The sequence below is a fragment of the Pyrus communis genome, chromosome 2 (assembly GCF_963583255.1).
Source record: "Pyrus communis chromosome 2, drPyrComm1.1, whole genome shotgun sequence".
Classification (NCBI taxonomy): domain Eukaryota; kingdom Viridiplantae; phylum Streptophyta; class Magnoliopsida; order Rosales; family Rosaceae; genus Pyrus; species Pyrus communis.
In genome coordinates, this window is record NC_084804.1 from 5,570,025 (window position 1) to 5,591,151 (window position 21,127).

General features: G+C 37.1%; 2 protein-coding genes across 2 annotated transcripts; both read left to right on the forward strand.

Moving 5' to 3' along the window:
* Positions 1-736: 736 nt before the first annotated feature.
* Positions 737-10,837, forward strand: LOC137726371 (cation-chloride cotransporter 1). Its single transcript, XM_068465290.1, has 13 exons — positions 737-1,141; positions 2,744-2,890; positions 3,624-3,702; positions 3,999-4,090; positions 4,452-4,566; positions 4,963-5,063; positions 5,237-5,298; positions 6,108-6,326; positions 7,025-7,139; positions 7,454-7,648; positions 8,393-8,793; positions 9,153-9,314; positions 9,498-10,837. The coding sequence occupies exons 1-13, from the start codon at positions 966-968 to the stop codon at positions 10,586-10,588; spliced, it is 2,955 nt and encodes a 984-aa protein (XP_068321391.1). The 5' UTR covers positions 737-965; the 3' UTR covers positions 10,589-10,837.
* A 3,692-nt stretch (positions 10,838-14,529) lies between these two features.
* LOC137726676 (cationic amino acid transporter 1-like) lies at positions 14,530-20,771 on the forward strand. The gene is made up of 4 exons (XM_068465616.1): positions 14,530-14,640; positions 14,770-14,877; positions 14,978-15,392; positions 19,167-20,771. The coding sequence occupies exons 3-4, from the start codon at positions 14,978-14,980 to the stop codon at positions 20,594-20,596; spliced, it is 1,845 nt and encodes a 614-aa protein (XP_068321717.1). The 5' UTR covers positions 14,530-14,640; positions 14,770-14,877; the 3' UTR covers positions 20,597-20,771.
* The last annotated feature ends 356 nt before the right edge of the window (positions 20,772-21,127 follow it).

A 21,127-nucleotide genomic window follows, 5' to 3' on the forward strand; every position in this document is an offset into this window, starting at 1 on the left:
CTTCATTTAGTTTTTGATACAAGGGATATTGATGGTGTAGGATGGCCAATTACGGGTGCAAAGATAAAGAGCCAAAGTTTTTCAACTAACATGGATGTTTAAACTGGAGTGAAAAGAAGAAACACACAACTCTAGTTAACTGACTAAACTCATGCAAGTGATCCCTTACCGTAATGATGAAGAGGAGTATTGCCCTTTCATCACCGTGTGAGTTCGAATCTCGTTCCTTAATTTAACATCTATTTTAACAAATCTATCGTTTGATTAAAAAAAAAAAAAAGAAAAAAAAAGGCTAAACTCATGTGTACATCATATCCAAAGTTTATTTGTGAGCTTGTTGTTTTCTAATTTCGTGTACTCAATGTTTAACTTTAAACTCGTAACACGGTGGATTGAAAATAAACGTCTTATGTACTATTTTTATTACAACTGATATTACCATTCAAAACTAAACTAAGACAATCATATTCATATCGACCAGCGCAACACACAACTTGCATAAATGCAACATTTTTGTTATAAATATCGTACGACATTTTTGTTACAAAATTACAGAAACAGAAAATATAATTAGTGAAAAGAAACCGGATTACAGAAAGAAAGATAAAAATAAAAAATAAAAAATAAAAAAAAACGTAAAAATCCAACAAAAAATGGGGTTTTACAGAAAGCGAGAACGAGTTTAAAAGGCGCGTGCTGTTACCGCCGTGCCAAAAAATTTAACGTCCTCATTTCTCAACTTTTTCTCTCATTTGATTTCGTCTCCAGGTTTCTTCAATTCAAAGACGCCTCTCTCTTTTTCTTTGCGTTTCTTTTGAACATTCAGTATTCAATAACATTATCGTTTCTTAATTTCCCGCAAATATTATATAAAAATCCTTTCTTTCTATCCGTTTCTCGCACAGATCTAAATCCAGTTTCTGTAGGAATAGTTTGTATTGGATCGATCCAGACAGGGCGCAGAAATGGACAATGCCGACGTCGAAGCCGGTGCGGAAGAGGAGTTCCGTGGCCAGAGGGGTCGCAAGTATCGCCCCGTCGTCGACGACGATCGCGCCGTGCTCGAGATGTCGTCCATAGATCCTTCCTCCTCCTCCTCCTCTTCCTCATCTTCTCTCCCCGTCCACCAAGCTTCACTCCAGTATGTTCGCTTTCTTTATCTGAGACTTAGGGATTTGAATGGTGGTTAAAGAATGAATTTTGTTGCGTTATGCTTTGCGTTTATTGGGTTTTTTGTGGAAAATGAGTTAAACCCACAAGTTCATTTGATGCTTTAAGCTTTGTGTATGATGGAGTTTTGTCGGAAATTGGAAATGAGTTAAACCCACAAGTAAAATTTGATGCTTGAAGCTTTGTATATAATGAATTCTCGTCGGAAATCGAAAATGAGTTAAACCCACAAATTCACTTTGATGCTTTAAGCTTTCTTTATGATGAATTCTTGTCGAAATAAAAAATGAGTTAAACCCACAGTGCAATGTGCCAGAATGTTGATTGTTAAGTAGAATGAGTTATTGAATTCAAATAATGGGAATTCTTAAGATGCTTGGATTCTGAATTCGAATGTACACTAAAGCGCTGCCCAAGTCACATTTGTATACTACATATGAAAGTTAATTCCAAGTGGCATGTATAGTAGTTATCTTCTTTGGTTTTTGCTTGTAGGGGATATAAATTTCTGAGTGAACTTGAATGATTGTGAATTCCGAGAGTATTGTCTCCTCAGATCTTGGTCAATTCGATAAAAGATTGTAGTCGGGTAAATCATTAATTTTGTTATCTGCATATTGATCAAGGTTTTGAGCCATATAGATGATGTGAAAGGTCGGTGTGCCCAATCAAAAGTGCAGTTTTTGTTTCCTATTGGTTCATGAAACATTAGTACTGATGACATGCTCCAGAAAAGAAGTCTATTTGAGCCCATGTCTGTTTAGATCTCCATGGTGGTGTGCTGTGTCTTTGCAAAGCGATATAGGAGAGTGCTGACCTATTACAACACAAATTTGGGTTGGGCTGATGAAACTGTTGGGGTGGTTTAGGTTTAGCTTAGAAACTGTTGTTCCTTGCTGGTGAAGATCAGTTGGGGATTGGCCCCAACACAATGCGATTATCATTTGGCATTGTGGGTTATTGGTTTTTATGTGGATTGTTTGGTTGGAATGAAATAAGAGGTTAGTTGATGTTAGGGTAGAGGAAATGGGGTGAGTTTGGGGCTAAATTAGGTTTGATTTTTGTTTTGGTCATCTATACCAAGCATTTCAGGATCTTCCTTTAAATGCAATCATTTTGGTTTGGAGTTTTGAGTTGAAAGCAAGCAATTTGTAATTTGATGGACGTCTTGTCCATCCTTTTCTGCAGTATTTTTTTCTTAATGATAAACATGTTTCCTGACAAAGAGTACACACATTTTCCACTTATACATTTTTTATTATTATTCATGGGTATCCTAATCTATGGTTTGGCATAACATCAGTCCATGAAAATTTAGAGTTAACTTATTCATGGGTTGTTGCAATAATTCCTTGGAACCAAAAAGATCCGAGTTTCCTTGTCAAAATGTTTTATATAGCTATAAAGATAATTATAAATTGATATTCCTATTCAGGTAAGTTTGGTTTATTTTGTGCCTATACGTTGAAAGGTGGGTTTCTGTTCATTGCATGTAAAAAAGATCGAGCAACATGTGGAATATAATTTTATTTATTCTTGCTTATAATCTCTGTACATGTCTATTGGGGGACAGGAAAATAAAAGTGAGCACCCAAGAAAACATGGGTTCTAACGTACAAGAAGGGCCTTCTACTCATGTGCAAGCCAATGGGCCCCAGAAAGAATCAAAATTGGAACTATTTGGTTTTGATTCTCTCGTCAACATTCTTGGTCTGAAGAGGTAAGTTCGATATGCTCATTAGTATGTTTTTTTTATATCATGTTCTGTTACCCTTAAACGCAGATACTCTCAAAAAGTTTCAGGTATGCAGTATCTGATTCACATGCTTTTGATACTCCAAATCTGTATCCAATTTGACACTTGAATATGGCATGTACATAGTGAATAGGAACAATGATTTTGAAATTGTTAGGAAAATCACGTCCCTACGGGTAGTTTTAAAATGTTAAGGGCTCACATGAAAAGAAAACATTGATGAAAAAAGAGGAAGCACTTTGAATATATTATTTTGTTTTGCTGTCTTGTCCTTTGCTTTGCCATATCTGTATCCTAGGTTTTACGATATTTGTCATATTGTTTATGTACCCCTGTCTCTGGTGCCCTTGGAACATAATTTTAATTGACCAATACACACACACACACACACACACACACACACACACACACACACACACACACACATATACACATCTAGGCATTCAGAGGGATGCAGGCACATGTACAATTAATTTATTTTCTCTCTTAAAGTTATCGTTTTTGATATGTGGTTTCTGTTTTCTGTGTAATCTCTTTCTGAGAAAGGATGTAAGGATGAGAGAATAAATATTTTGGCGGTTTTCTCCCCCCATGTTTGATTTTGGAGAATTTACTTGATACGAAGGCTATTTACTTATGTTTGGTATAACTTTTGTTGCTGATTGGCTGGTAATTATTTGTTTCATGATTGCTACAGTATGACAGATGAGCAGACTGCAGCACCGTCAAGTCCTAGAGATGGTGAAGATATTGCTATCACTCAGGGGCGACCAAAGGTATGGTACTTTATTGAAAATCCTGCTGTATCTTGCATAAGTCCCTTCTTTATCTCATTGCTTGCTTGGATTCAATAGAGTAAATTACAAGGTAAAACAGTGCAACTATTTTTGTCATTTTGTCATTACTTTGAAAGTAGGTGTGGTTAAGAAATCATAAGGATGCTGGCGTAGATGTATAGTTACTTGTAGCGTATGCCTTTTACCCCTTTTGAGTTATGCTTTCTTGAAAGTTGGAACTGCAGTTCCGAATTTCTGATGTTTTTCTGTATCTTTTGATGTGCATCACCATGCAGCCAAGTGATCTCAAATTGGGAACAATGATGGGTGTATTTGTGCCATGCCTTCAAAACATATTGGGAATTATCTACTATATCCGCTTTTCTTGGTAATTCTTAATTGCTTGAGGTTCATCTTTCTTTGATATGCAACTATTTTATTCTATTTCTCAAGCTGTTTGCAAGATGCATGAACAATATATAAAAATGACCTTTTCTCTGGCATGCTTCTACCTCGTTCTAAAGCTCTTTGTTAGGCTTAATAGAACTGGGAAATTGCATGCGAAACAAATCTGATGATTATTGCTTTTATTTCTGTATCTTTCGTTTTTATGGCTTTTCAAATGATTGAGTGCATCATGCTTCCTTTCCTTCTAGACCAGTCATGTTCTTACGGATATATATGTTTTTGATTTATTTATTTATATAAAAAAGCTACTGATATTATATCTGAACATGTAAAAATGACAGGATTGTTGGTATGGCTGGCATAGCTGAGTCACTACTCTTGGTTTTCTTCTGTGGCTTGTGTACTTTCCTGACTTCAATATCATTGAGTGCAATTGCAACCAATGGTGCTATGAAGGTACATAATATTTATATGATAAGACAGACTAGAGAAATATTAGACGGTATTTTAAGAATGTCGTCACCCTGTCATAAAATACCAGAGCAATGTTTTAGTGACTCTTAAAAGTTGGAAACTGGATTGTGATACCATTTTAGATTGTTACATGATTGTGTGTCTACAATTTGGATTCAATCATAAGAGACTCTTATTCTTACTTTCAAAGAATCGCTAACCCTGTGCTTTATATGTTATTGAACTGTGTTATATTCACATATCAGGTAATGCATGTTGAATTATGGTTCTTTCCCTTGAGTACTGTGACACGGTATTTTATGAGTTAGTTTATGTTTCACCAAATAGGTTTGTGAAAGAAGGGATAATGAATTCTTCTTGTATTCATTTTACTTCTAGGGTGGTGGACCTTACTATCTAATTGGTCGTGCCCTTGGTCCAGAAGTTGGAGTTAGCATTGGATTATGTTTCTTTCTAGGAAATGCTGTTGCTGGATCTCTGTAAGTGTTCACTGTTAACTTAATTGTGATGACATAATGACATGATGGTTGTTGTCCTGAGACGGGCAGAGTTGAGTCTTGAATAAAGTGTTCTATTCTTTTGATTGCTTTGTGCATGGTGCTGGATGGTTGTTGAGTACTGACCTTGGGCTTTCATGTTCTTGTTATTTTAGTTATGTCTTGGGAGCTGTTGAAACCTTCTTGAAAGCTGTACCAGCAGCTGGGATTTTTAGAGGTAATTTACAATAATATCTTTCCTATGAATTTTTTAGGCCTGACTAAATTTGAAATTCTTGTATGGCTTGGCAGTGGTAAAATCTATACTTGTTTTTAGGAAAAGTTCTAGTGCTTGTAATGCTTTTATCTCTAGGATTGTTAGAATTTTGATCTGTTTTTTCTAAGGATTTTTATATCTTAAACAAAGAAGAAAAAAACCTCAATCCATTTGTGAATTACATTTTTTTAATTTTAATTTTATTTTTAAAATAAAGTTAAACCTAAAATAGGAAAAGATTTCAAACCGAGGTTGATGGTCAAGAATTTTGAGCTTTGTGGGGCTGTTCGGTGTTGGCAGTCTTTTGGAACATTTGGTTGGAGCGAATAGAACAACTTTTGAGGATTATAAGGGAGTGGGAGTAGATGAACTTTGGGATTAGATACTGGGCAGATCTCTGGGCATTAGTTTCAAATGAGTTCAGGGATTATTCTCTTTCATATATAATGATGGATGTGTTAGCAGCTGTAAAATGAATTTGGTCCAACTTTAGGTTCTTGTAAATTAGCCTACTTGAGAGGTGTTATCTATATTTTTTAGATGGTGGACTTCTTATCCACTTGTTTGTAAATCTTTCTGCTGTTTTAAGTTCGATCGTTTCTTGTCAACAACAAAAAATAGTAGAACCTTTTTTCTTTGAAATGTTTTGCTGGGAATTGGTATAATTACCAAAAAAAATTCAGGTTAAAGAAAATAAAAACCAAGAACTTGTTTCTAATATTTGAAATTGTATGTAATTTCTTGTTCCCTTTTTCATGTTGTCAACACAGAGACCACAAGAGTTAATGGAACATCAATTCAAATACAAACTCCGAGTTCACATGACCTACAAATCTATGGGATAGTTGTGACTATTCTTTTGTGCTTTATTGTGTTTGGTGGTGTGAAAATGATCAATCGGGTTGCACCTGCTTTCCTCATACCTGTTTTATTCTCGCTGTTCTGCATATATATCGGGATTGCTTTGGCGAGGAAGAATCACCCTGTAGGTTAGTGAAGCTTTAACTTTCTTTCAGGAACTGGCACTTATCAATATGTTATATGTTTTTGCATGTACTTGATATTTTGTCTATGTAATTTGTCTACTGTTATTAATGGTGTATTTAATTCTGGGGTCATAATACGTAGGCTTGATTTCATACATAAGTAATATTGTGAACCTTCAGTGTTGTGTTGTTGTCAGCTTGTTGTTTATTGTTATTACTACTACAATGTTAGAGATAATATTATTTGCAATAATAATGATAGCAATATTAACAACAATAATAGTTTTACTAAAAACAAAAACTTAGGTTTAGAAATAAAAGAAAATACAAGTAAGCTAGTATGACAACCTCAGCTGAAAGCACGAAACAAGGTCAATAATCTAAGCAACGCTGCCCCCATCCAAGAACAAATATACTGAAAGAAATATCTTCGGATGTTGTTACTCAGATCTAGTTGGATACTGTTATTATTTTTTATTTTTTTTCATTTTAGTGGTCAAAGGCTGCATGCCTGGACCAGTATCTTAAAGATTAGCTTACTTTTACACAGGTGTGCAGTTTAGATCAAGTCGGCCATCGCATTATATTATAGTAACTGGACTTTTTACATATATGTTCCCGTCAAATGTATTCTTTTATACTTGTTGGCTTTGGTTTTGGTGGGGGTAAATGGATAATATTTCTTGTAATATCTGTTACAGATGGGGTCACGGGCTTGAGTTTGAACTCTTTTAAAGAAAACTGGAGCTCAGATTATCAGAAGACCAATAACAATGGAATCCCTGATCCTGACGGAAAAGTATCCTGGAATTTCAAGTTAGTCATGGCATTAATCTTTTGAACTTTAGTAGTTTGACTATTTTGCTGGTGTGAGTTAAACTTATAAATATGCAAATATTAGGATTCTTTTTATGATTATTGAGGACATTCTTTTAAAATCACGGTTTCATCAATCTATTTCTTTAAACTTGTAATTGTCTACTATTATTTTCCTTTTTGGTGAAGGGCTATTATTTTATATACTAGCTGTATGTTTGTATGGCAATTTATTTGATTTGTTGGTTATGAATTTTGGGCGGATATAAATTTTCTATTGCTTTTTTAACTTTGCTATTAATTTTTGTTTCCAGTGCAATGGTCGGCCTCTTTTTCCCTGCTGTGACAGGAATTATGGCAGGTTCAAATCGGTCAGCCTCACTAAAAGATACTCAGCGTTCAATTCCTATTGGAACACTGGCTGCAACTCTTACAACTACGGCAATGTATCTGGTCTCTGTGTTACTATTTGGAGCCCTTGCAACCAGGGAGAAGCTTTTGACTGACAGGTATACAAATTCTCTAATAGTCCTTCCTTGAGGCACTAACCTATCTTTTCTTTCTCATTTTAACTATATTAATTTAAAGTTGCCTGAGGTTGTATAATTTATTTGTTTTTTGCCTTTCTATTCTCATTTATGTGTGGAAATGACCACCTCTGTTAATCATGTGGCAAACTAGACATCTAGGAATCATCTATTTTGCAATATTCATTTTTGCTCATCAACTTTTAACAAAAAATCCAAATTTGGAAAGAAAGACTGGCAGTTCTTTAACATAAGGACGGAGACAGGTGAAAGAAATCTTTTACTAAACTTTTTAAGTTCCCCCTCTTTTGTCAGTGGCTGTTCTTTCTTAAAAACCTAGAAAAAACGTCTTTCTTTGTGCTGAATTTTTCAACACCTAATAAAAGGATAATGTAATTCCTAGGTTTGTACTTGTTAGAGGGTAAGTACTGAGAAGATCTGTTTGAGATGATGTCTAACTAGTCTCTGGTCTGGAAGTTCCTTTTGTTTTTGTTTGTTTGTTCTTAACTCTTCAGGGGTTAGAACAGCTAAATCCGTTGATTTGGAGTTTCTTCCATGGCCACTTATTTATTATATTATCTATATTGTGTTAACTGAGTTCTAAAAGTTGGGAGTTTCTGTCTAGTTAATTATTTTCCTGCGTATGTGTCAAATAGAATTTTGCATTGGCAAATTAATGTACTTTGTTCATCGTTTGTTTCTGCTGAAACTGGAGTTTCTCTGCAGGCTACTTTCGGCTACAATAGCTTGGCCTTTCCCAGTATTCATTTACATTGGAATAATTCTTTCAACCTTAGGTGCTGCTCTTCAAAGCCTGACTGGTGCCCCCCGTCTCCTTGCAGCCATAGCCAATGATGACATTTTACCTGTTCTTAACTACTTCCGGGTTTCAGAGGGGAATGAGCCTCACATTGCTACCTTGTTTACAGCGCTCCTCTGTATCGGGTGTGTCGTTATTGGGAACCTGGATCTAATCACACCAACTATAACTATGTTTTTCCTTCTGTGTTATGCGGGTGTGAACTTATCTTGCTTCCTTCTGGATCTTCTAGATGCTCCCAGTTGGCGTCCTCGGTGGAAATTTCACCACTGGAGCCTCTCTCTTCTTGGAGCCTCACTTTGTATAGGTATACTATACCTATTATATTTATTTTGTACTCTGATTTTTAACATTATGATCTATCTTTATAGATGCGCTAAGAAAGACAGTAAAAGCATAGGTAGGGAAATCAACTGTCAGCTGTTGAATTTAGTTGGAAATTTCCAGCCCACCTAGCTTTGGGGATTGTTAAACTAATGGATCCTATATACTCGTCACTGTTAAGATTGATTAAATGGATTAGCATCTGACAGTGGCATGATTCTGTTACTGTCGTACTGCAAGTTATTGTAGCCATATGTGCATGCTTATGCGTGATGTAAGTAGGTTAAATTCGATTTTTTTTTCACGTTATATTAATCATCTGTGTTTTCTTTTTGTATACAGTGATCATGTTCTTGATCTCCTGGACATTCACTATTGTGTCTCTAGCCCTGGCAAGCCTTATTTATTATTATGTGAGCATCAAGGGCAAGGCTGGGGATTGGGGTGATGGTTTCAAGAGTGCATATTTCCAACTGGCTCTCCGCAGTCTACGATCTCTAGGAGGTACGTGTACATCTAAAGTTTTACCTTTCTAGGTGAAAATTTTAATTTGAGAGCGTGTTTATGTGGTGTGGTTGCCGGGGGCATCCTGATGGTTTGGAGGAAGTGCGTGCTAATCCAATGGTTTGTGCTTGCATGCGAGTATACTTTAACTTTTTCTTATTCATCTTTTCACTATGCATGCAGCAAACCAGGTGCACCCAAAGAATTGGTACCCCATCCCATTGATATTCTGCCGGCCATGGGGGAAGCTGCCAGATAATGTACCCTGCCATCCCAAACTTGCTGACTTTGCCAACTGTATGAAGAAGAAGGGCAGGGGAATGTCCATCTTTTTCGCTATTATGGACGGTGATTACCGTGAATGTGCTGAAGATGCTAAGACTGCATGCAAACAGCTTGCTACCTACCTTGACTACAAGAATTGTGAAGGTGTAGCTGAGATTGTCGTGGCCCCCAGTGTGTCTGAAGGATTTCGGGGCATTGTCCAGACAATGGGTCTTGGAAACCTCAAGCCAAACATTGTGGTGATGCGGTATCCTGAGATATGGCGTCGTGAAAACTTAACGGAAATTCCAGCCACTTTCGTTGAAATAATTAATGATTGCATTGTTGCGAACAAGGCTGTTGTTATTGTCAAGGGTCTTGACGAGTGGCCTAATGAGTATCAGAGGCAATATGGTACCATTGACTTGTATTGGATAGTGAGAGATGGGGGTCTCATGCTTCTTCTCTCTCAACTCCTCCTCACGAAGGAAAGCTTTGAGAGTTGCAAAATCCAGGTTTTCTGCATCGCGGAGGAGGATACTGATGCGGAGGGGCTCAAGGCTGATGTCAAGAAGTTTCTGTATGATCTTCGGATGCATGCTGAAGTGATTGTTGTAACAATGAAATCATGGGACGTGCAAGCAGACGGTGCTTCTCCTCAAGATGAATCCATGGAGGCGTACACTGGTGCTCAGCAGCGGATAGCTGATTACATGGCTAACATGAAGGCAACAGCTGAGAAACAAGGGACCCCTCTGATGGCTGACGGGAGGCAAGTTTTCGTGGATGAGCAGCAGGTGGAGAAGTTTCTTTACACCACGCTGAAGCTGAACTCGACAATACTCAGATACTCGAGAATGGCTGCAGTTGTGCTTGTGAGCTTACCTCCACCGCCAGCCAACCACCCGGCATATTTCTACATGGAATACATGGATTTGTTGGTGGAGAATGTGCCGAGACTTCTAATTGTGAGAGGATACCGTAGAGACGTTGTAACTCTATTCACATAGTTTCAGTGAAAGACTGCATCCGTCCTGGAATGGTAATTGCCGCATTTTCCGACGCTACGTTGTTCATATATTTTTTTTCACTTTTCCATTTGATTTTCTTACTTTTGTAGTTTAAAGCGTTACATTCATTCTTTTTACCGTCCTTGTGGCTAGAGCAGCATCTTACTGGTTCCCTTAATTTGTTCTTGTAAAGTTTTGAAATATAGCTATTTTTTGGGATGTGAAACTTCCAGTTAAAAAGCTTAACCGTGCACCATGATGAATCTATTTTTGTTCATTTCTTGTGTCTTGCAGCTCAAATATATGTTGGTTTTGACTCGGTGTTTTTTTCGCTTCTCCCAAAACATCACGTAGCCAATTAAGCAATACATAGGTACAATGATGTGCATTGCATTTGCTCTGCCATGGGATGTGCATGACCCGGTTAAAGACATTGTATCCACTGATATCTTACCCAAATATAGACACTATACAAACATGAATCTACGAGTTTTACGTTTAGCTGGCCTCGGTTTGTGCGGCGTATCTTGTCTCGTTTTTCATGCTTAGAACCAGACTCGTTTTCTGAGTACCCGGAATTTTACCTCGTTCTGCGTGCACGGAGCATGCCTTGTCTTGTGCATGGGGTTCGCTTCGTTTTGCATGTGAGAAGTGCGCATCGTTTTGCCTGTCAGAAGTCTGCCCCTTTTTGCATCCACAGAGCCTGTGTCATTTTAGCTTGCACAGAGCTAGCCTCATTTTCCATGCGCAGTGCGGGCTTCGATTTGTGTGACATATCTCGCCTCGTTTTTCATAATCAGAGCCTACCTTGTTTTGCATGCCATGGTTCACCTCTTTCTGTGTAAGCTACGTCCGCCTCGTTTTGCATGAGTCAAGCCTGCCTAACACCCATGTTTTTGACAAAAATGTAAATTTTTTATTTCCGCAAAATATTTTTCTGAAGCATTCAGTTAAATTTTTTTAGGAATTTGGAAGCAGGTTTACAGTTTATTGAGCAATAATTGTATATTTAGTAGAATATTTAAGCCGAAAACTAAAAAAATAAGTGAAAAATGTACTGAGGCCCAAAACATTGTCAAATGAAGTTTTGCACTCAAGAATCTCAACAGAAAGTTTTACCTTAATTTTCAAAACTTCGTAGTGAGGTGAAGGTGAAAATAAATAGATTGAACGGTGATTTATGTACGAATTTGCAAAACCAACCGAAAACTGTAAGTTAACATCCACATCTTTTTGTAAAAAGTGCAAATTTTTTATTTTCTCGAAATATTTTCCGTGAGCATTAAGGAAATCTTTATAATGTATTTGGAAGCGGATTGAAAGTTTATTGAGCAACAAGTGTACATTTAGTAGAATATTTATGCCGAAAAGAAAAAAATAAGTTTAAAATATAGAGATGTTAAAATGTATATTTAGTGTATAATTTTTATTTTTAAATTAGAGATGTTAAAATCACATGTAGGTGAGGCTTAACAAAAAAAATAGCAAAAATTTTGTTTCGTTAAATAATATTTTCACCCTCTTTTGGTTGACAAAGAAAGCTTTATTAATAGGTAGTTTAGACTTAGATAAAAGCAAAATTAACAAAAAAAAAAAAAAAAAAAGGTTCAAATACCTTTAAATTTAGGAATGTGTGAATAGTAGCGCATGAACAGTAACGAGTGAATAGAAGCGGCCTGTAAAAATAACACCCTGAGTTCGGCACATTTCAGCACCTGGCGCACACAAATGTTTTTAACCTCACCTCGTTTCTTGTCCCAGAAGCCACCTAATTTTCTGTGTACAGGATCGCCTCGTTTTGAGTGCTAGAATACTGTATCTTTTTTAGCGTTCAGTTGGCCTCAGATTACGTGATGTATCCCGCCTCGTTTTTTATGTGTGGAGCTTGACTCATCTTGCATTCCTGGGTTTGCCTCGTTCTACATGTGAGGAGTCTGCATTGCTTTGCTAGCTAGAAGCCCTCCCTTTTTTTTCGTCCACGGAGCTCGTGTCTTTTGGGCGTGCACATAGCCAACCTCGTTTTTCGTGAACGGAGCTCGCATCGTTTTGCATGCCAAAAGCCTGTGTGAACGAAGCCCGTCTTATTTTGCATGTCATGGTTCACCTTGTTCTGCGTGAGCTACGTCTGTCTTATTTTGCGTGTGTCTAGCCCGCTCAACACCCATATTTTTTGACAAAAATGCAAATATTTTATTTCACAAAATATTTTTCCTAAGCATTAAGTTAAACTTTTTAAGGAATTTGGAAGCAGGTTTACAGTTTCTTGAAAAACAAATCTATATTTAGTAGAATATTTAAGCCGAAAACTAAAAAAATAAGTAAAGAATACAATAATGATACCCAAAACATAGTCAAATGGGGTTTTGCACTCAAGAATTTCAACGGAAAGTCTCACTTTAATTTTAAAAACTTCGCAAGTGAGGCAAAGGTGAAAATAAATAGATTGAACGGTGATATATGTACGAATTTGCAAAATCGACTAAAAACTGTGATTGTTAATACACGTTTTTTTTTGTAAAAAATGAAAATTTTCTATTTTCTCGAAATATTTCCGTGAGCATTAAGGAAGCCTTTATAATTTATTTGGAAGTAGATTTACGATTTATTGAGCTACAAGTGTACATTTGGTAGAATATTTACCCCGAAACGTAAAAAAATATAGAGATGTTAAAATGTATATTCAACGTATGTTTTTTAATTTTTAAAAAAAAATTAGAGATGTTAAAATCACCTGTAGGTAATGTGACATTCCACATTGCCCAGGGGAGTGATCCTTATATGTATATTCCCATCCCTATCTATCACGAGGCCTTTTGGGAGCTCACTGGCTTCGGGTTCCATGGGAACTCCGAAGTTAAGCAAGTAGCGCGTGAGAGCACTCCCATGATGGGTGACCCACTGGGAAGTTCTCGTGTGAGTTCCCAAAAACAAAACCGTGAGGGCGTGGTTGGGGCCCAAAGCGGACAATATCGTGCTACGGTGGTGGAGCGGGCCCGGGAAGTGGTTCTCCCAAGCCGGGATGTGACAATTTGGTATCAGAGCCTAACCCTGGTTGTGTGTGTCGATGAGGATGTCGGGCTCCTAAGGGGGGGTGGATTGTAACATCCCACATCGCCCAGGGGAGTGATCCTTATATGTATATTTTCATCCCTACCTATCACGAGGCCTTTTGGGAGCTTACTGGCTTCGGGTTCCATGGGAACTCCGAAGTTAAGCGAGTAGCGCACGAGAGCACTCCCATGATGGGTGACCCACTGGGAAGTTCTCGTGTGAATTCCCAAAAACAAAACCGTGATGGCATGGTTGATGCCCAAAGCGGACGTGAGGGCATGGTTGGGACCCAAAACGGACAATATTGTGCTACGGTGGTGGAGCGGGCCCATGAAGTGATATGTCCCGGGCTGGGATGTGACAGGTAAGGCATAAACAAAAAACAACAAAAATTTAGTTTTGTTAATTAGGTTTTAAATAGTTGATTAGAAGTGTTTAAATACGAATTATAATAGATTTTGCACGAAAAAATATATTTTGAAGAACATAATATGATAGGTTGTTGTAATGGTAAGAGAAATAAAAGAAAAATGTACAAAAAAGTTTCAAACTCTCCTTTCAAAGCCCACCAATCAATTAATTCGGACTGTTGAAATTTGATCAAACGATGACCCTTTAAAAAGTTATAATAATTTTAGTCGTTTGATTAAATTAAATATCTGAAAACTATCAAATTTAGAAAATTAAATATTTAAAATATTTCCAGTAACCTCGTCTAAAATTTATCAAACAAACAGCTCGTAATCACCTTAACACATAACGTCGGTTACTCACGTACGTAAAATAAAGTGAATCTCACCCGGAGATTCACCAAACCAACAGCTCACAATCTTCACAAATAACATGTGACTATCGATGAAGCCTGAGATTCAATGAATCTAAAACGGTTGGAAATCGTTTGTTGTATGGTACTAAAAACAGTTGATGCAGTGAATCTCTCACACAAAAAATCAACGGTTCAGATCCCGTCGTTGGCCAGTTTGCAACAGCTCTGAACACGAGTAAGGATAATTGGGAAAATTTTTATTGTGATCAGAACATAAACGATATATTTCGTGTTTTTGTAGAAGGGTTCGGAAAAACGGAAGCTCACTCTATCTCTCTCTCTAAAATAATATATAAATATGCAGATATTGGAATAATCGCTTTTTGTTCGTACATAAAAGCCGAATTCAGACGTACGGTTACGGATCGAATCATTTTCCTCAGCTTTCTCGGCAACCAAACAGAAACTAAGGGTACTGAATTTAGTCTCTCTGGATCATATTGTGGTTTTATTTATTTATTTTCTTTGATAAATTCCATTTTTCTGAAAATTTTGAGTTTGAATTTTTACAGATGCTAGCGGGCGGCGGAGGAGACGATGAGGGGATACGGCGGAGAGGCTGCACGTACAGAAGGGACGATTTTCTCCCCGAGGAGTCGTTTCAGAGCTGGGGCAACTACGTCAATGCGTTGAAGCAGACGCCCGGCCGGTTCGTGGATCGGGTCCTGACCCGGTCGGCGGACAACACGGAGCTGGTGGAGGTGAAGGCGCGGAGTCATCACGAGATGAAGAAGACGCTCAGCTGGTGGGACCTCATCTGGTTCGGACTCGGAGCTGTCATCGGCGCGGGAATATTCGTGCTCACGGGACTGGAGGCGAGAGAGCACGCGGGCCCCGCCGTCGTGCTGTCGTACGTCGTCTCGGGCGTCTCCGCCTTGCTCTCTGTTTTCTGTTACACCGAGTTCGCCGTTGAGATTCCTGTTGCAGGTACGGCTATACCAACACACTTACTAAATATTCGAGCATTTTTAAATATTTTTATTTAAATTAGCCTTTGCCCACATATTTATCATCTTGTTTCAACCATAAACGTTTAAAATATTTGTAGCAATATGTGCATGTAGCCTAGGCTTTGATGTTTGATTTTCACACCACAAAAAAGGATCGATATCAGGGATCAGCAAAATATCCATGGATTCGGGTAATCGCGGTTATCTATTTATTTAAAGTTTACGGTTACGGTTATGGGTAACCGTTTAGACGAACAAACGGTTATGGGTATAACCGTTTATTTGTGAAATTTAAATGGACAGTTATGGGTATTACCTGTAGTTATAACGGGTATCCATCGGTTATGAGTATTGTCCGCTATTATAACGGATATCTATTTACCCATTTAATTTAATATATGTAAAATTTATAATATTTTTAACGGTTATAACGTGTTTTTGTATTTGTTGCTAAACTTTTCATATACAAAAAGTTTGAAGCATAAGAATCCAACAAGGAGAAAGATCAAAGAGCTGACTTGAAGCTTATGATCTATCTTGCAGTCAACAGAAAGTACTGGTATTAGTGTAGAAAAATGTTTGTTTTTAGAAGTTTTACTTTGTTATCATATGGATTATAATTAAAGATTTACTTGGGTGTAGCAGAAAAATATCATTCATAAACTATTATTTCAATTATTAGAATTGTATGAGAACCTAAATGATTAAAATAGGGAAATGCATACTAAAATGTACCTATAACGGTGTTTAATTGTCAGAAAACGAATTTTTTTTTTGTAATTTTCAAGTTGTTAAAAAAAAACAGGTAAACAGGTGAAAAATGGGTAAATTGGTAAAAAAAAAAGGATAAACGGGTTTAAAATGGGTAAACAAGTAAATGGTTATGGTTAAATGGGTAAACGGTTATGATTAAATGTGTATACAGTTGTGGGTATGGTTAACCGTTTATAAACGGTTATGGGTATGAGTTTAACCGTTTATACAATTACCCAACGGGTAAACGGTTATACGTGTATGAATATAAACGGTTATGAGTAAATAACTGCGGTTACCCATCCATCATAAATGTTGCCTATCCCAAATCGATATATAATTTAATAATAATACACCATAATTTTATTTTATTGCCCGTTATAAAGTAATGCTGACATTTTAAGGGTTATAGGTTCCCTTTGGAAGCCGTTTTAAATAATATAAAGCTTTTTTAGAAATATGTTTTTGAGTTCTAAAATACTTGAAGTATTTCTTACAAGAAAACACTTGAAGTGCTTTCTATAAGAAATACTGGTTTTGTGTGCTTCTTGTGGGAAACACTTCAAATGCTTTTATAAGTTTCACTTGCATTTTTATTAAGGATTAATTCTAAAAATATTTTTACAAAAAACGTTTGCAGTCATTTTATATACACTTCCATAAGATTCTGTATGCTTTAGCTTTGGTTCAAATATTTTCTGAAAGAGGATTGTTAATAGGACTAAAAATAAAAATTTGTATTCCACTTGCTCCTTTTTCCCCTATTTACTTCACCTCGGTGAGTGCCAACAAATGCTTCCTTTCAAAAGTGTGTTCTTAAGTTGTTTGCGTGAAATTTAGTATGTTATTGTTAGGACATGATTGAGAGTGCTTTTGATAACAAAGGATTAACTGCATCCAAATAACTAGATCTTTTATTTATTTAGAAAACATATATTTTTGATAAATAAAAAGCTAAACGTGCCTTTGATTAATACTTTCCAATTGAATTATTTCATATACATGCCTTTGATTAACTAAATCATAAACATGCTTTTGATTAATATCTGACAATTGAATTATTTCATAGGATGTATGACTTGAGGTTTTATACAACTTTAATTATTAGGAATGATGTCACTCCATACTATAGTCTGGTGATATTCCTTTTTACTTGGAAATGAGAGGTCTTAAGTTCGAATCTCGTGGATGACAAATTTCATATCAAATTAGATTGTCAATTGTGTAATTTAGTCGAATTTTCTCTCTCCTTTAATGTAAAAATATATCGATGTACTAAAAAAATAAATTACTAAGAATGATTTTAGGTGAAGATGCAACATTATCAAATTATCAAATGATTACGTTTAGGAATTCCTTTTGAATATTCTAAAGATACTTTAGTTACATGTACAAAAAAAAAAAAAGTCTAAATTGCCAAATGATTACGTCTAAGGAATTCCTTTTAATTACGTTGATGATTTTCTTCCTCCAAATTTCTTTCTTTTTTAGTCTCTTATCACTTTTATTTATTTATTTATTTATTTATATATATAAAGATAACTTAGTTGAGATTGTTCAAATAAGAGGGGACTGAGGAATAGGAAGGGTTGAAGTGTTATTCACTCATATATTTTTATCTTACACAAAGCCTTATTAAGTTATTATTATTAATTTTTTTCAATTCATTTGATTTTTGCATAAATTTGAGAAACGTGTGTGAGAAAATGTGTGGATAAGAGAATAGATGGTGATGGGGGGAAATCTGGCAGGAAGCACACCTTTGCTTGGCCACATTCTTTTGCTACTTGCTAGATTGATTTTTTCATCGTTTCTTCCGGATTTTTTGTTTACCTTCTAAAATGTAAAGTCAAGTGGAGGCCTGCGTCTGTCTTCAACTCTGCCCCCACCACCTGTCCAAGATTTTGACTTTTTTTTTTTCAATCTTTCAAGATTTATACTTAATTATAGGGGTGGGTATAGCTCGGTTCGTCCTAATTCTACCACAAAATGGAAACGAAAAAGGAAAATTTCAACGGTGCGGTAATGCTTAAATTTATTACTAAAATCGTACGGTTCGGTTCATGATGGTTCCGGTTCGGTTTATACCGGTTTATAGTTCTAACCAAAATTATATATATGTTTTTTCTAATTTTATACTTCTAATACCAAACACATATTTCAACTACAAATTCAAGTAAATTTGAGTTTCCACTACTAGATCTACAAAATTTGTGACCGAAGGATAGAAAGTGTGCATATATAAATATAAATCAAAAGATAGAAAATCTCATATCAAGACCAAAGTATAGATCTCAAACTAAAACTAAAATGCACATAATGCATAATATACTGGAAAAGAATGGAGAACAACAAAGGAGGGGGAGAAAAGTGATAAAACAACAAAGGAGGGGGAGAGAAGTGAAGAAAAATATTGGGCTTATGCACATGGTTGTCTTGGAAAAATGTCTTATTTATAATAAAATAATAATTTATATTAAAAACGGTTTGGTTTGGTTCCTTCGGTTCTTAATATTTCCAAACTGGACCGGAACCATTTGAAACGGTTATGTTCGGTTTTTGTTCCGGTGTGGCGGTTTTTATGCCCACTCCTACTTAATTATAGTATTATCTGGTTGATTAGGTACTAACAAATTGTTTTATTTCAAATTTTGGATACATGAATTTTCACACATGAGTTCAATTCAAGCATTGCCATTGCGTTTTTTTTCATTCAATTGATGATTTACTTCATAGTAAATAATAATTAGTAACAAGCTTGTCACATCTCAGTTAAAAGCATCAAAGTTTCGAGTTTGAATCCCTTACTTTCTCTGCTCCAGTATCGCTTCTATAAAAAATAATAGTTGTTGATTCCATCTTGCTACGTCTATTCTAATATTCCGAAGTAATTAAAATAGTAATTTGTTGATTTGTGTCGCTACACTTTCACAAGATTAAAAGTTAAAAGTTAATTAGGTTCCCTCCTAATATACTTAGATTGAATTTGATTTTTCAGGTGGCTCATTTGCCTACCTTAGGGTGGAGCTTGGGGACTTCGTGGCCTTCATTGCAGCAGGCAACATCCTCCTCGAGTACGTCATAGGTGGCGCAGCCGTTGCCCGTTCTTGGACATCCTACTTCACCACCCTCTGCAACCGCAGCGACACCAATGATTTCCGCATCATAGCCCACGGTTTCCCAGAGGACTACAAGTACCTCGATCCCATTGCTGTCGTTGTCATTATCGGTATCTGCTGCCTTGCAGTCCTCAGCACAAAGGGCTCGTCTCGTCTCAACTACATTGCCTCGATTGTCCACATCATTGTCATTCTCTTCATCGTCGTCGCTGGCCTCACCAAAGCAGATATCAATAACTACCGCGATTTCTCCCACTTTGGCCCTCGCGGTGTATTTCAAGCTTCAGCTGTTCTATTCTTTGCGTACGTTGGATTTGATGCTGTTTCAACCATGGCAGAGGAGACCAAGAATCCTGCAAAGGACATCCCAATTGGTCTTGTCGGCTCAATGGTGATTACCACAGTGCTCTATTGCTTGCTTGCAGTGACATTATGCCTTATGCAGCCGTATGGCCAAATCGACAAACAAGCTCCATTTTCGGTTGCGTTTGAAGATGTTGGTATGGGATGGGCCAAGTACGTTGTGGCAGCGGGTGCATTGAAAGGCATGACAAGCGTGCTGCTTGTTGGGGCAGTTGGACAGGCGCGGTACCTCACTCATATTGCCCGAACCCACATGGTGCCGCCATGGTTTGCGCAAGTTGATTTCAAAACCGGTACTCCTGTCAATGCCACGGTCACCATGCTTGCAGCCACCGCAATCATTGCCTTCTTCACGAGCCTTGACATTCTGGCCAACCTTCTCTCCATCTCCACTCTGTTCATCTTCAGCCTTGTTGCCATCGCTCTCCTTGTTCGCCGCTACTATGTCAGCGGCGTCACAACTCAGGCCAACAGAAACAAGTTCGTTGCCTTCCTTTTCATCATAATTAGCTCTTCAATTGCCACCTCTGTCTATTGGAGCAGAACAGATGATTGGACTGCCTACGTGGTAACCGCGCCGCTTTGGTTCTTGGGTACTTTAGGGATTTGGTTACTTGTCCCCCAAGCAAGGAGTCCGAAGCTCTGGGGAGTGCCCCTGGTGCCATGGTTGCCATCTCTTTCAATTGCCATCAACATTTTCCTGCTCGGGTCAATCGATCACGCCTCATTCATAAGGTTTGGAGTGTGGACTCTGATCATCTTGGTTTACTACTTCATCTTCGGATTGCACGCGTCTTATGACACGGCAAAGGACTCCGAAGAGAGGAGGCTGGAGGGCGGCACAAACAATGAGTTGAAGAAGGTTCAAGCTGCAAGGGTGGCCACGAGGGACGCCGGCTTAGACGCTGGAAATGGTAGCAATGCCTCTGCACCTCCTGCTAGTTAAGAAAGGGTATGTTTTGTGTGTGGAGATTTAATTGTTTATGTGTGTGATTAGTGCTGTTTAGTTTTATCAGCTTGCTTATTAGAGATGTGATTTACAATTAAATGTTGTCTATAAATCTGTTTTGAAGTACGTAGTATTTTACTTTTATTGATATCACCACAACTTTCTTTCTCAATTAACTTTATTTCTTACAATGTAACTAGAGGGGTTTATTTATTTTCAAAATGATAAGTAGACAATCTAACTCTAACGGGCAAAAAATTATGATCGGTCCGGGGAGGCTACTGTAGCGATACAATGCACCCAAACATTCTCGCACGGTTGAGAATGGCCTGTATTCGCAAAGGGATTCGCATCAACAAAATAGGTAGAGAATTATTGAGAAATACCATTAATCCGTATTACTAAGTGGTAATTAAGAGCTACTTAAATTGCCTCAAAAAAGAAGACGTTAATTGTGGATAGGATCTTTACCACGCTTAAAAGGGTTAAAAACATTTATAATACTTGCAAGAGTAACAAGATATTGTA